The following is a 14,189-nucleotide window of genomic DNA, read 5'->3' on the forward strand; positions in this document are numbered from 1 at the left end:
TCAAGAGCTCATAGTTATCTCTAGAACCACAGGGCAGGTATCTATTTGGCAATAGCTGTGTCTTCATCTGGAATTCTAATGTGGTCCCTTGAAACCACAGGTAAAGACATAACAACAACCAAAGCCATCAGGAAACACAGGGAATTTACAAATTGAATAATTACCCCCTCCACAGTTACGTTTGAGTCAAATAAAACAAAAAACAAAGCCTTGAGCCACACTAAGTATCAGAGACTTTTTTGTTGTTGTGCCAGTCTTGGGAGTTGAACTTGGTTCTGTCCCTGAGAGGCTAGCGCTCTACCATTTGAGCCACAGCTTCACTTTCAACTTTTTGCTAGTTAACTGAAGATAAGAATCTCATGGAGTTTTTCTTCTTCTTCTTTTTTTTTTTTGCCTGGGTTGGCTTCAAACCATAATCCTCAGACCTCAGCCTCCTTAGTGGCTAGGATTACAGTCATGAGCCATTAGCATCCAGCCCAGAGACTTAAATTTTTAACACCCTAATGGGGGGGGAAAAAATCACAGAACATCTTTTATGAATCCTGGCAAGTGCTAAATAACACATCTCTCTTTGTGTGACTTCACTGGAACTTTTTTTCTGGTTGCTAGGATGAAGGTCTTTAAATTGCCTTATATTCCATTTTACATGTAGTATTACCGACCCCTCATTTTATAAGTAAAATTCAAACAAGTTCCTGACAGTAGACGTGTAAGCATTTGTCGGAGCCACAGTCTAATCCTCAGCACCCTGGTGGGATGCCCCGTGAAGAACAATGGGGAAGCAGCTTGGTTTTCCTCACTGAAGCTACAAGCCCCACCTCCTGAGGCAGGAAGTTCCCTGGGCTGCTCCTTTGCCAGGGTCTGTTTAGTCTGATTAGCTACACAATTCACACCAAAGTACAAGGCATCATGGGTCCCCAAAGGATTTCTTTGTGTGCCCCTGGGTGCAGGTCTGTAAGCACTGAGAGGAAGGCTGCCTCCCTCTCTTCTATGCATGAATCAGGAAACCTAAGCCTAACTACCTGAGGCAGGGGCCATGTGGTAAACCCCCACAGGCAGAGACTGCTTACTGTATGTAGGTTTTTAGTTTAGCAAGGCTCATAAACTACTTCAGAAAAGTCAGTTATCTTAGAGGAAATTTTAAGATTCGTCAAAACTCCTAGATTATAATTTCAAGTTACTACACTTAGTGAAAACTCATCACTTTTGCTAGATAGCTCAGTAAAGGTGAATCCCTAAGAAGTTTTCCAGGCACAATCACTGCTTCCTCTTCTAACACCTTGCAAAGGTAATGGCAAGACATAACATTTACTGCTTTTGCATGTCTCTTCATTCAAAATTAACTGATGTTACCTGTTTTATGGCATTAATCAACTCCTGATCTACATATAAGTGAACAGAAAAGCCCACATGTGCCTTCTACCTGGGCAGTCTCTTCCTCTTGCTTTCTCTTCTCCTCCTCAGTCTCCACCAGTCTCTGCTTGGTCAGGAGGAGCTCTTTATTCAGCACATCTGCCTTGTCTTCTGCCTGAAAGCCAAGACATAACATAGCCATAAAGAAGGTGATGAAAATGTGAGTATGCTTTCTCCAAAGTGAATCTCTGCAATTACCGCAAGTTCTGTTCCCTTCTAGATCACTGGGAGGAGTGGGGGTGGGGAGGGGAGGAGGTTGTTTCTTCTGTCCAGCTATGTGCTAGGTACTTGGTATACATTATTCCTAATCTTGATGACAACAATAATAATTTTACATTTAGAGAGATCAAATAAGCTGTCTTATTTGACACATTTAATATCACAAACATGATCTGAATTTAGATGTGAATGACATCTAAATCCATATTCTCTTCATACTTCTCAGAACTGCACTTAATCTGTGTTGGTGGATCTGGTGAGAGCTGGAGCCTCATAGACGCTTCTTACTGGTAGTAACTGGGGAGGATTTGAAGAGTACAAGTGGACAAGCTGGTCTAGGTAACAGATGGGAAAATTCAAGGACTAGATGGTCCACAAGGCTGATCACACAGGTCAGTGAATAGAATAAGCAGAAATGAAGACTAGGAACCTATGACATAAAGATGCAGGTGGGAAACTAAAATTTGGACCAAAAATCCAAGCAGAAAAGACTGCTTTGAGAATGGCCAGGAAGAACGCAAGAGAAAATCTTCTGGTTTTAACTTGAACATACAACCAGAATTAACTGAAAAATCACTTGTGTATATTTAATGTAGTTAACACAGCCTACTTTACACCCCCAGGCTCGGTTCATCTTTTGGGTTCCAGACTCACACTCATATGGCAGAATACAGGCTCTGAGTCCCACCTAGCAGCTGCTCAAGAACCAAATCACTGCCTCTTTTCTTTTTTTTTTTGTTTTTGGGTCCAGTCGTGGGGTCTGAACTCTGGGCCTGGGTGCTGTCCCTCAGCTCTTCAGCTCAAGGCTAGCGCTCTACCACTTGAGCCACAGCGCCACTTCCGGCTTTTTCTTTTTTGCTTATGTGGTGCTGAGGAATCGAACCCAGGGCCTCATGCATGCAAGGCAAGCACTCTACCACTAAGCCACCTTCCCAGCCCTCACTGCCTCTTTTCTAACACCCTGCAAAAAGTATCTAAACCAGCTCTGCTGTCCAGTCTCTCCTATTTCTCTTGATAGCACTGTAATGAGAAGTTACCATGAGTCTTACTTAATCCCTATGAGATAGACACTTTATACCAATACTTTTTATGCCAATATACCAAATAGGACTGCTTCTTAGTCCCTAACGTGCCTGTCAATACAACAATTCAATTCTTAACATGTCTCATATAGGGCTTCACATTTATTATACATGACAATGATTATTAATTTATTTTTGTGGCACAAGGGATTGTACTCAGGGTCTTGTGTTTTCTTAGCACCACTTGAGCTACACAATCAGCCATTTTGCTTTTAGCTTGTTTTTCAGATAGGGTCTCTGCTAATTGCCAGCAATGGCCTGTCTCCAGCTACCAAAGAATTAGGATTATAAGCCTGGACCACCACACTTGGCTTAGATGAGAATCCTTACTGGAATGAAAAAGTAGGTTTCTATAAATGTCAGAGTGGCTATTTGTGGTGACTAATATTCTTAGGTAAGCATGCTGGTAGCTCTTGGTCTAGAAAAGTACTGATAAAAAGAAGGGGACCAGAGAAGTTCAGAGATATGAAAAATGTATGTCACAAATGCTGCTTGTAAATGATCCAAGCATGTCACAGGCTTGCATTTTCCACCCTCTTCAAATGGCACAAGCCATCCTCTTGCAACCCATTTATCTAACAGGCAGCGCCTGTGGGGAATGCAGGGAACAACACAGTCCTTGCCCTTGAGGAAGTTGTCATAGTCTCATTTCTGTGTGGAGGATGACAAATTTACCTGATCTAAGTCATTCCGCAGAGCAATTTTGCTGGTTACCAGCTCGTGAGCGAGGTCATCATTCTCTTGTTCCAGCCTCATGCTGGCCTCCTGTAATCTTCGATTCTCCTTCTGCAGAATAAAGCAACAGCCAGAGGGCAGCATTAGTGTCAGCATACAGGAGCAGAAATGAACAAAGTACTGGTGAGGAAAATCAAGCAGCAACAACAAGGTGAACTTTCAAAGTGTAACAAGGCGAAGGCGAGTGGCACAGGAAGGCAGGTTGCTGCTGTCTGGGAAACAACAGTGAGTTTGGCTAGCAGTGCAGATGCAGGACAATTGCGGCACTCTATCCAGTGAAGCTAACAGTTGACGCCTAGGACCCCCCCTCCCCGCCCCCCAGACAGAACTTCATTAGAAAAAAATGTACCACAGACAGCAAATTTCCAAATGTACTCTCAATCCTTGTGGCTCCACCTCTGACTTCAAGAGTAACCTTAAGACAGAGCAGGGATGACAGCAGACATTTCTTCAGACTGTTTTGTCAATATCAGGATTCAAAATTATAAAGAATATTGAAGAACGTTAAATCCAGAATCAAAATACAGGGGTTTACCACTCTGCTATTAGCTGGTAAATTTTTAGTCCTTGAATAAGAATATATTTACTTTTCTGAACATCTATTTTTGTGTTGTTTAAAACAATAGTTCCTATAATAAATTTCTAAAGGTTTGTTTCATTTTGTTCAAGTGTCAGATTAAAAGAATTTTGGAAAATAAATTACCAAACTACACCCTCCCTCCAGGAAACTCCCAGGAACAATATGAAACAAAGTTATTAGATGAGCCCAGTACCAGTAGCTAGACTTGCAAACCTAGCTACTCAAGAGATGCTTATCTCCAATTAACCAGCAAGAAGCCAGAAATGGAGGAGTGGCTTAAATTGTAGTGTACTGGCCTTGAGAAAAAAAGCTAAGGGAGAGAGCAAGGTCCAGAATCCAAACAGTACTGGCAAAAAAAAAAAAAAAGAACCAAATGATTAATACATGGAGCAAGGTATATTCTTTAGACATGATGAAATTAGTATGCTTATATCTACTTTCAGAATAGTAATTTAGTATCTTCTCTACGAAAATATCAAAAGTGCTTTCTTTGCTACTACCAGTAGTTACTAGGATTGAAAAGAGCTGACAAGGAAAAACTTCAATGAGAAGACCTTCCGGCTTTTAGATTTACACTCCTACTTCTACACTCTGCAAAGGTGGCAAAACCAGACAGAGCCGATAAAAGACAAGACAAATACATGTTTCACACCTACTAGGTGGGGCAAAGTTAATTTTATCTTCTATAGAACTACCAAGAAAGGAGGATCAAATATCTCTTTTTGCCTTTGCTTTTAATAAAAAGGTCCAGAAAACAGATGGGAAGGGCAAAGCCTGAGACTTTCTTGGAGGCCAAGGATCCACAACCAGGAAAGGCCAACATAGGACTTCAAGGATGAACTTATATTTTGACTCTGCCTTTTCTTTTGGAAAAAAATAGTTCAGAAAAGTATGGGAATGTAAATGAAAGATGTCTACTAAAAAAATGGTAGAAACACTGGGGTGTGGCCTACTCAGCAAGTGGGAATTCCTGAGTTCAAACCCTGGTTTCACACACACACACACACACACACACACACTCCAAATCATTTCAATATTAAATATATATATATATATATATATGCAGTAAAATCCAATACACTGCTAAAATATCACAGAAAATAAATAAGAGGGAATATGACATCTTCTAGGAAAAAAAACTGGTAAGTCCTTTTATAACATATAAACAGATACTGTGAATAGTAGATTGTCTTTAGTATTGTTCTTTTTTAATGCATACATGTTTTCCACAGAAATACGTTTGTGACATGATTTTTTTTAATTTTGTTTTTTAAAAAAAAGGCAATTTAAGATTTTAAGTACAGTAGGAAGCATAAAATGTTAACATGAGCAAAAGATGCCTCTTCCTATTAGGTCCTGGTCAAACCAATCATCCTGACTTTCCCTTGTGACCAAGTCACAAAATTGCTGTCCTTACAGCAATTCTCCCAGCAAGCACTCTAGTGGGCTCCTCTTTAGGACCCCTGTAGTGATGGAGATCTGGCCACTCTCTTTCACGTCTTTCCTTAGACTTTTACATAAACGTACTGTTTACTTGGATTAAAAAAAAAAAAATCTGTCCTGTCAGGAATCCAGTTTCCAGCCCATCTGGAAAAAGAATGTACAAATTTGTGGGAGCAACTTAAGACTCACTGGATTCAGTTTCTTCAACCTACACAAGTTCTACTCTGCTATACAAGTATGAAAAATGATACATTAGAAAATAGGAATGCAACAGTCTATCTTTTCCCTCTTTGCCAAAGAAATGGATTTTTAGTGGGATCTAGAGAATTTTTGAACAACTTATGTACTTGCAGGAAATTTAAAAGCTCTAGAGTGAAGCTTTTTCTAGAAACTTTTTCAATAAAATTTCTTCTTGTCAGGAAAAAGGAGAATTACGCAGCACAACTTCAACATTATTTCACAATGCAGACTGCTAGGGTGGGGAAGAGATTTTTCTCATTTCTTGATAAAGCTCTTCAAGAGACCAAGATAAGATTACTTCAATACCAGTTCCAGAGTTAAGTGTCTTGCTTCTCTGAAAATGTATTCCCAGAACTCCAAGGTACAAAATGCTTCCTCAACTATTATTTACATTATGTTAATTTGGCGCAAATGAAATAGCTACCAGGGAAGGTAGCTCAGTGGTAGAGTGCTTGCCTTGCATACATGAGGCCCTGGGTTCGATTCCTCAGCACCACATAAGCAGAAAAAGCTGGAAGTGGCGCTGTGGCTCAAGTGGTAGAGCGCTAGCCTTGAGCTGAAGAGCTGAAGGATAGGGCCCAGGCCCAGAGTTCAGGGCTGATGACTGAAAAAAAAAAAAAAGAAGTAGCTACCAGTTTTTCAGGTTAGTTATAGGCTTCGAATTGAGTTAACCTCCAGGTGAAGCCATATGATGTTTGTGGGAAAGTACCTGAAGCAAGTACTGAAAAGCCTACCTACGCAGTGGTTTCATCAGTAACAAGAGCCTGATGGACTGTATATTACAGAAGCAAAATGTGAGTGTATACACTATGACCTCTCCTTACAACGACTGCCACAACCTGAACCCTTCCTCCCTGATGCACAGGGGTTGGAGTGCAGGTGGGAGAAATTAAGTGTCTGAGGGTCCTTAAAAAGCAGACTGACAGGGGCAAGCAGCTTTTGCTTTAGCTAGCAGCTTCAGTTTGGTGTCTGCAAAGCAAGCAGCCCAGTGGGAAGTATCAGACTCCACCCTGAACTCACAGACAAGGGAAAGCAAGTTACAGGGCCAAAAATGCAGTATCGTCCTCCAAAGTATAAGTCTGAGTGGGGAGGTATCCCTCCAGTACATTGAATGCTCTTGGGTGCTACAGGTTCTGAGATGGGGTTTTCTACACAGAACTTGTCCATACAGACCCAGGGATAATGGAGATTACAACTTAGCTGTCTTTCCCAAGGAGCCAACACTATTTTCAGAAGTAATTTAAGAAAAAGTTTGCCTTCCCACTAGAGAATAGAGTTAGGTGTGATGGGCTAGGAGAAGGAAGTCACCTTGCTTGGCTCATTTTGAAAGGTTGGCAAGGTACACCCATTGGTATAACCTCAGTCAGCAGAGATTTTTACAGAAAACAAGGGTGCCGAAAGATCAGAGCCTGTAAATAAAACAGGAAGACTATTTCCCTTTCTTTTCCAAAAAGATTATAGAGGCACTGGTAACATAAGCCTGAAAACTCCTACCATGCTGTCTGAAACCTACCTTCTCACATCGCTTGAACAAAATATATATCACACCTTTCCTTACCAGTCACCCTCCCCTACCCCCTGCACAGGAACTGGACAGCCAGGAAAGTTTGGTTAGTAACTTTTGGGAGGAGGATACTGCATTTTTTTTTTCAGAGACAGACACAGATACAGACATACACAGATTAAAACTTACCTCCTCAAAAGTCATAGACCAACTACCGTTTTCAATCATAGGTACAAAGACAATTGAAAAAAAAAAAGAAATATCCAATGAAATTGCACACCTACTAATACATTTATGAAATGGCAGTAACAAAAAGAGACATTTGTTAATGCGATTCTTTGTTTTTCCTTAGAATGCCACAGACGCTTAAGTTCTCTCTGTGACTACACACATTCAAAGGAAGAAAGTGTACTTGAGGGAGCCAGTGGGCAAGTCTCAACTCAGGAAAACTTATGCTCCAAACTCCTCCCTCTCTACCCTGCTATTTGCAGCTTGCATGACTGATGAAAATGCTGTGGGGGACTATTAGCAATAGTGTGAGTTGTTGATGCTGCATTATTAAAGCTGGGTAGAAGGAACTTCCTCCTATGACAAGGTTAGAAGCCTTGCAAAATAGTTCATTTTGCAAACAGGCAGAAGAATGAACTTGCTGTGCAGGAAAATGCAAAAGAAGACCTAATCTCAATTCACTTCTTCCTGGAGGCTGGGTGCAGCAGTTCAAGGGATTGTGTCATTTCTTCCAAGATGTGAAACCAGAGAAATGGAGTTGGCAGTTAAAAGAAAATAAACTCAGCTTTCAGGGAAAAAATGACGAGGAAGGAGGAGACTATAAACCATAGCTCAATATTTTGGGTGTGTTGTCTGCTGCTATGATGAATTCTTGGCACATGTTATAAAAGACATTCAAGGGTCAGGAAAAAATGTTTCGCTAAAAGACACAGTGCAATTTTATCAGCAACAACATTCTCAAATCTTACATGCTTTCTTTTGAGTCACTCTTAAATAAACTGATAATCAACATATTGAAAACTTTCACAGTATGTTTTTTTTAATCTACAAAGATAAATGCTTACAGATAACTGTTTAAATCTCTATTTTGTCTGAAAAATGAAAATTGAGGAAGAAATCTTCTTTTTCTCATCACATCCAATTTTACCTTTCCAGTGGAAATTTTTAAAAAATTTAGATGTTAAACTAAAAACCAAATCTTGTCAGTAATGTTGACACTTTGCAAATGAGACTGCAATTCTTTAAGCATTACAAAAACAATCATGGATTATACTTTAGCACAGGGGTTAGAGTAAGGATTTTTGGCTTTGCAGGCCACAAGTCCAAGTTGTACTCATTCTGCCATTGTTGTGCAAAACATTGATAGATGTCAACCAAAAGATGTGGCTGTTTTCCAATAAAACTTTATTCACCCCAAACAGTACTGAGCAGATTTGACTCATAGGCCATTGCTTGTGGATCTTTGCTCTAAGTTCTAGCACACAAACAAGATTTTAAAAAGATGAATGGCCTATAGATTATTAGAAACTTATTAGTGTCAGTTTTCTTTCAACAGGAGGAAAAAAATTTCTAAAAGCTAAAAGAACAGTTTGGAGAATTCTGAAGCTCATCAGTAAATACACTTAGAAATTTCTAATGTCTTTAACACTTCAATGGCCCCTCATATGTTAACTATAACCGAGTCAGTGAATCATCATCATCAGGAATTGTCTTTAGCGCCTTTGTTAGCTATATGCTTAAGAAGCCGCAGCAGGATTCCAGCTTGCATTAAAAAAAAAAAAAATCTTAGAACAATGAATTCATTGTTATCCAAGCTCAAAAACTAAGTGACATCCTGAAATTTATTGTTAAAGTATCATAGGCAGATAGAAATCATCCTTGTGTCCATTACTACTCATTAAAAGTACATTATTTCAAAAAGTAAATATTTCTGAAAGCCAACAAGGGTCTTTGTGAAGAAATAAAGTATAAGCTTATTTTCATTGGTAGAACAATATTTTCTTCCAAGATGGATTTACCTATATTGACTTCTATGCAAAAGGAAGGACCCAACACACAGTGCCTTGTTTGTTTCACAGGTAAGAAATTTAGTCAAGTCAAAGAATATAATAATTTCTCAAAATAACTTGATATGGAAGATGATACAGTATTGCTAAACTTGTAATTGTTTAAATATTTTTACTATGTATAATTAAATGGTATCTGCAAAAATTATGTAGATTTATAGGAATCTTTAAAGGAATCATCTTCTATGTGAATTACATTCTTATTTTATTTTTTGTGGTCCTGGGGATTAAATAAACTCAGGGCTTTCCTACGCAAGCCTTCCATATTGATTCACACACCTAGTCCTGGAATTAGATATGATTTTGTTTTTTAAAGTTGCTATGTCTAACCTACAGAAGGAAGTTGAACATTATACATTTAATTGTACTGAACATGGATAAGTTATTTCCATTAGAAATTTAGATATTTATAATATATCTGTGCCTCAAAACCAAGATTCTTTCTAGGATTTTCTCAGCAAGAACGGATTACCTTTATTGTGCTTTGGGAGATTCACCAAACTTAATTAGCTGTGTTTTTAAATCCATCAGTGTATGTTTTCTGAGAACAACAAAAAAGAAAATACCTTTTACGTATTCCACAGCCCACATTTCCCCCATTTGAACCTTGTTGGTAAATTTACAAACCGAAATACAAGCTAAATAGTAAAAGAACAGTAGAGGCTCTCAGCAGTCATGACGGTGTTCAGAAAGTTTCAAATACAAACTGAGGCTAAGACCAAATAAGTAACACAGTGGGCATATATATGTGCTACCTATCCCTATATGGTTATGTCTCCATGGGTATATACATATGTATCCCTAGGAACAACATATTCTACCTCAAACTTAATGAGAACCACTAAAAATAAATGTACCACTCACTTATATTGGTCTTTTCCCTAAAAATATGTATATACATAGGATCAATGATCACTAGTTAGCTAGAATTTTGACAAGAAAGTCTCTTTCTCACAAGGATGACTTCTACATAGTACTGCAGGTGTGACTTGGTGTTCACAAATGAGGGCTAGAGGCCAGTACCCCAAGAGCATTTTGCTTAGGGATTGTTTTGGGAAGAGTTAATTTATGTATGTATCACAAAACTATGCATGAAAGTCTCCAATTCAGTGGTTTCAGTATATTCCTAAAATTGTGCACCATCACCATTACATAATATAGAACATTCTCACCAGGCTTGCGGTGCGGGAATTGAAATTTATACCAACACTGCTACTTCTTTTTATTTGCAGTTTAAAACTGAAGTGTTAGTTACAGGAAGTGCAGTGATATAACCTGATATGACCTGTTTTAAAAAGAAACAAAAAACACATTTTTACACCAATGTAGCAAGAAGTGAAAGTCAACTCTTCATTGTTGGATTTTTACCTTCAACTCTATGCATGCCTTGAAATACAAGGAAAAGCATTAAACTGAAACACCTCTTAGAATATCTTATTATCTGATATTTATGAACGTTTAAAAACATTCAGTCTTTTTCTCTTGCCATATGGTATGCTATGCTAAGAGGCTAAGAGGGATTGCTATTGACCTGGGGCAAGTTTCTACCCAGTGCCCTCTGGAATCTTCCTATTATTTTTAAGTGTTCACATAAGATGGGTTCCCAGCCTCAAATGTAGGAATTTTAAAATGCTAATTCCTAAAAGAGATCTTATCCTTGAAATACTGGACTTAAAAGATACTAATGGTATTTTCTAAGACATGATGCTACTTTAATTAAACTAATTATACTTACCTTCTTAAACTAGATTATTCACCATCTGAAGGACTAAATCTATTGACAGTTGGAACTATGTGGTCAGTTGCTACCTTGAAAATGCAATTATAATTTGAATAACTTTGCCAAGTATATTATGAAGACAAATACCTAGACATTATCAAAAGAGTATGGAAAGTAGGCACTAGTGGCTCACGCCATAATCCTTAACTGCTTAGAAGGCTGAGATCTAAGGATTATAGTGTGAAGGCAGCCCAGGCCAGGACACTCTTATGTGAGACTCTTATCTCCAATTAACCACCAAAACACCGATGGAGACATGGTTCAAGTGGTAGAGTGCTTGCTCTCAGCAAAAAATGCTCAGAGTCAGCGCTCAGGCTCTAAGTTCCAACCCCTGTGAGACACACATACATACACATACACACAAGGGTATGAAATTTTCTTTTTTTTGGGGGGGGGGGGAGTCCGATCATGGGGCCTGAACTCTGGGCCTGGGCGCTGTCCCTCAGCTCTTCAGCTCAAGGCTAGCGCTCTACCACTTGAGCCACAGCGCCACTTCCGGCTTTTTTCTTTTTGCTTATGTGGTGCTGAGGAATCGAACCCAGGGCCTCGAGCATGCAAGGCAAGCACTCTACCACTGAGCCACCTTCCCAGCCCCCTGAAATGTTTTTTTTTTTTTAAAGTTAAGGTACTACACTTGCACACCATTATAATAACCCAAAAGAAGAAATAAATATAGAGCGTAAATATGCAAATAAGGGGCCACAACAGACTGGGCAGGCAAGGTGGTATGAGTCAGTAATCCCAGCACTCAGAAAGCTGGGTCAGGAGGATCACATCCTGAGAACCTGTCTCAAGAAAAAAAAAGTCACGACATGTGGTCTTAATATAAGTGCTTTTAAAAAAGCATACATCTTACTATTTATTTACACACGTCTACTTGACACTAAAAGGATTTAAGATATAAGTTACAGTTCAGTCCTAGCCCGTGTTTCTTTTTCTGTTTTGAGACAAGTTCTCTCTGTTTTACTCAGACCGGTCTGAGACTCCTGGACTCAAGTGATTTACTCACCTTGGCCTCCCCAGTAGCTGGGATTAGTGGCATGTATCACTGTTGTCAGCACTTGTCTGCTTAAATGTACTGATTTGGACTTGCACTTCCTTCTCTCTTATTTTAAAGCATTCTTCACAGATTTTACTCACTATCATGGTGGTATTAAGAACAGTAGACAATTTTTAAGAAAATCCTAATTTTTTTTTTTTTTTTGCTGGACATGGGGCTTGTACTTTGGGCCTGGGTGCTGTTCCTGAGCTCTTCAGCTCAAGGCTAGCCCTCTACCACTTGTGCCATGGTACCACTTTCAGCTTTTTCTGCTTATGTGGTACTAAGGAATGGAACTGCATGTTAAGCAAGCACTCTACCACTGAGCCTCATTCCCATCCCCTAAATAACAGTTTATCATTGCTATCTTCTAAAGCATCATGTTAGAAGACCTACCTTAAAATGGGACTTATTGAAGGATAAAGATAGATAAGACTTAAAACCTTATCTATGAGCATCCTGTATATTAATATTATTATCTACCATAGCTGTATGTATTATCAGTACTCAAACTAGTTTTGTGAAAAGTTCAGAAGCAATACTGATTGATGTTAGATTGGGCAGTAATTATGGCAGGATATCCTGATACACAGAGATGAACTAATATGCATGTATATGGGCCTTAAGGGCAGGGAATGTGACTTAGTGGTAGAGTGCTTGCCTAGTACTCAAGAAGCCTTGGATTTGATTCCTTAGCACCACATAAACAGAAAAAGCCAGAAGTGGCGCTGTAGCTCCAGTGGTAGGGTTGCTAGCCTTGAGCAAAAGAAGCTTAGGGGCAGTGCCCAGGTTCTTAGTTCAAGCCCCAGGACTGGCAAAAAAAGAAAGAAAAGAAAGAAAACAGAATTACAACCTGCTGAAGAAATACAATAATATTTCACTTAGAAAAAAGTAGGTTGGAAACACTATTTCCTAATACTGTATCCTAGGACTAGTGCTGCTAATTACAATTAAAAAGCTCTATCTTTGTAGATGACACTTTAAAAAAATACCAGGCATTTTTTAAATACCAAAATTAACTAAGATACTCAATTAAAATAATTTTGATTTTGAAACCACAAATGGTAGTTAAATGTGTTGTCGATAAAAGCTGTTTGTGGTAATAAATGTTGCAATAAACACCATTACTGTGCTTGATATAGCTTTGTGATTTTTATTTTTCCTTCTAAATAAGTTTGTATTTGTAACATTGCTACAGACCGAGGTAAGTCTGAAACATCCTTTTGTCAGGCTTGGAAGAGTTCCCCTTCTAAAAGTCTGTGGAAATGATAATGCACAGCTAAGACAATACTTTGCCATTTTCTTTTTTTTTCCTCATTTTTGAAAGTAGGAAGCCTCTTTCTTTCTCCCTCTCTTTTCTCCCAGCTTCTTATGATGAGTCCCAACACAAATGCAACAGCTGGAGTTACCTACAGATATACAAACTGAAAGAAAAGAAATATTATGGTTGGCTACTTAGTCTCCTGAAATGAAGACAAATCTGTCAGGATAGGATGATAAGTCAGTTTAAGTCATCAGGGTTGGACAGAGAACTCTGCTTCAAGGTAAAAACGGTACTTTGCTCTGACAGGCGTCCCCATACCTTGTATCTGTCCATTGGATCTTCCTGCTGCAGCTGACTCTCTCGCATTGTCTGGTATTCTTTTTCATATTTCTTCAGCTTTTTGGTTGGTACCTGAAGGGTTTGAAGAAAAGTATATTACACCAGACCATCACAGAGGAAAAATGTCTTTCAAACAGTTTCCTAGTTCAGTTTCTGGAATCCTAAAAGAACATTCTCAACTCACTGTTGGGGGGAAATATCTAAATTGAAGAGTAGAGCTTAGCAAACTTTCTAGTAGTATATATTTTAGGCTTTGTAACAATCATAGTCATTATCACACCATTCAGGCTCTATAGATATTTCACAAAAGTTGCCATGGATGATAATTAAGTGAACCAGTGTGGCTGTATTTCAACAAAAATTTACAGAAACAGAGTCATAGTTTGTCCATCTCTGTTCTGTAATACTGCTGATGTCCTAATTGTTCTTGTATATATGTTTAATAGTACCATTCATTTTAACTATCTTTAAGTATA

At 38.7% G+C, this 14,189-nt stretch overlaps 1 protein-coding gene across 16 annotated transcripts in view; it reads right to left on the reverse strand.

Moving 5' to 3' along the window:
* Rabgap1l (RAB GTPase activating protein 1 like) overlaps nucleotides 1-14,189 on the reverse strand; it is a 466,677-nt gene that overhangs the window by 15,526 nt on the left and 436,962 nt on the right. For 13 of the 16 annotated variants that reach the window (XR_006146840.1, XM_042674520.1, XM_042674521.1 and 10 more), the window contains 3 exons: nucleotides 13,693-13,785; nucleotides 3,390-3,500; nucleotides 1,424-1,528 (listed from right to left, as the gene is read on the reverse strand). Coding sequence is in view for 15 of the 16 variants with exons in the window: in XM_042674520.1 (XP_042530454.1) it covers nucleotides 1,424-1,528; nucleotides 3,390-3,500; nucleotides 13,693-13,785 (309 nt within the window). In the remaining variant the exon portion in view is untranslated. Of the gene's footprint in view, nucleotides 1-1,423; nucleotides 1,529-3,389; nucleotides 3,501-7,405; nucleotides 8,195-11,940; nucleotides 11,945-13,238; nucleotides 13,535-13,692; nucleotides 13,786-14,189 lie in introns of those variants that run through there. The other 3 variants (XM_042674534.1, XM_042674533.1, XM_042674522.1) reach the window with 3 other exon arrangements.

The sequence above is a fragment of the Dipodomys spectabilis genome, unplaced genomic scaffold (assembly GCF_019054845.1).
Source record: "Dipodomys spectabilis isolate Male_0828 unplaced genomic scaffold, ASM1905484v1 ptg000019l, whole genome shotgun sequence".
NCBI classification, from domain to species: domain Eukaryota; kingdom Metazoa; phylum Chordata; class Mammalia; order Rodentia; family Heteromyidae; genus Dipodomys; species Dipodomys spectabilis.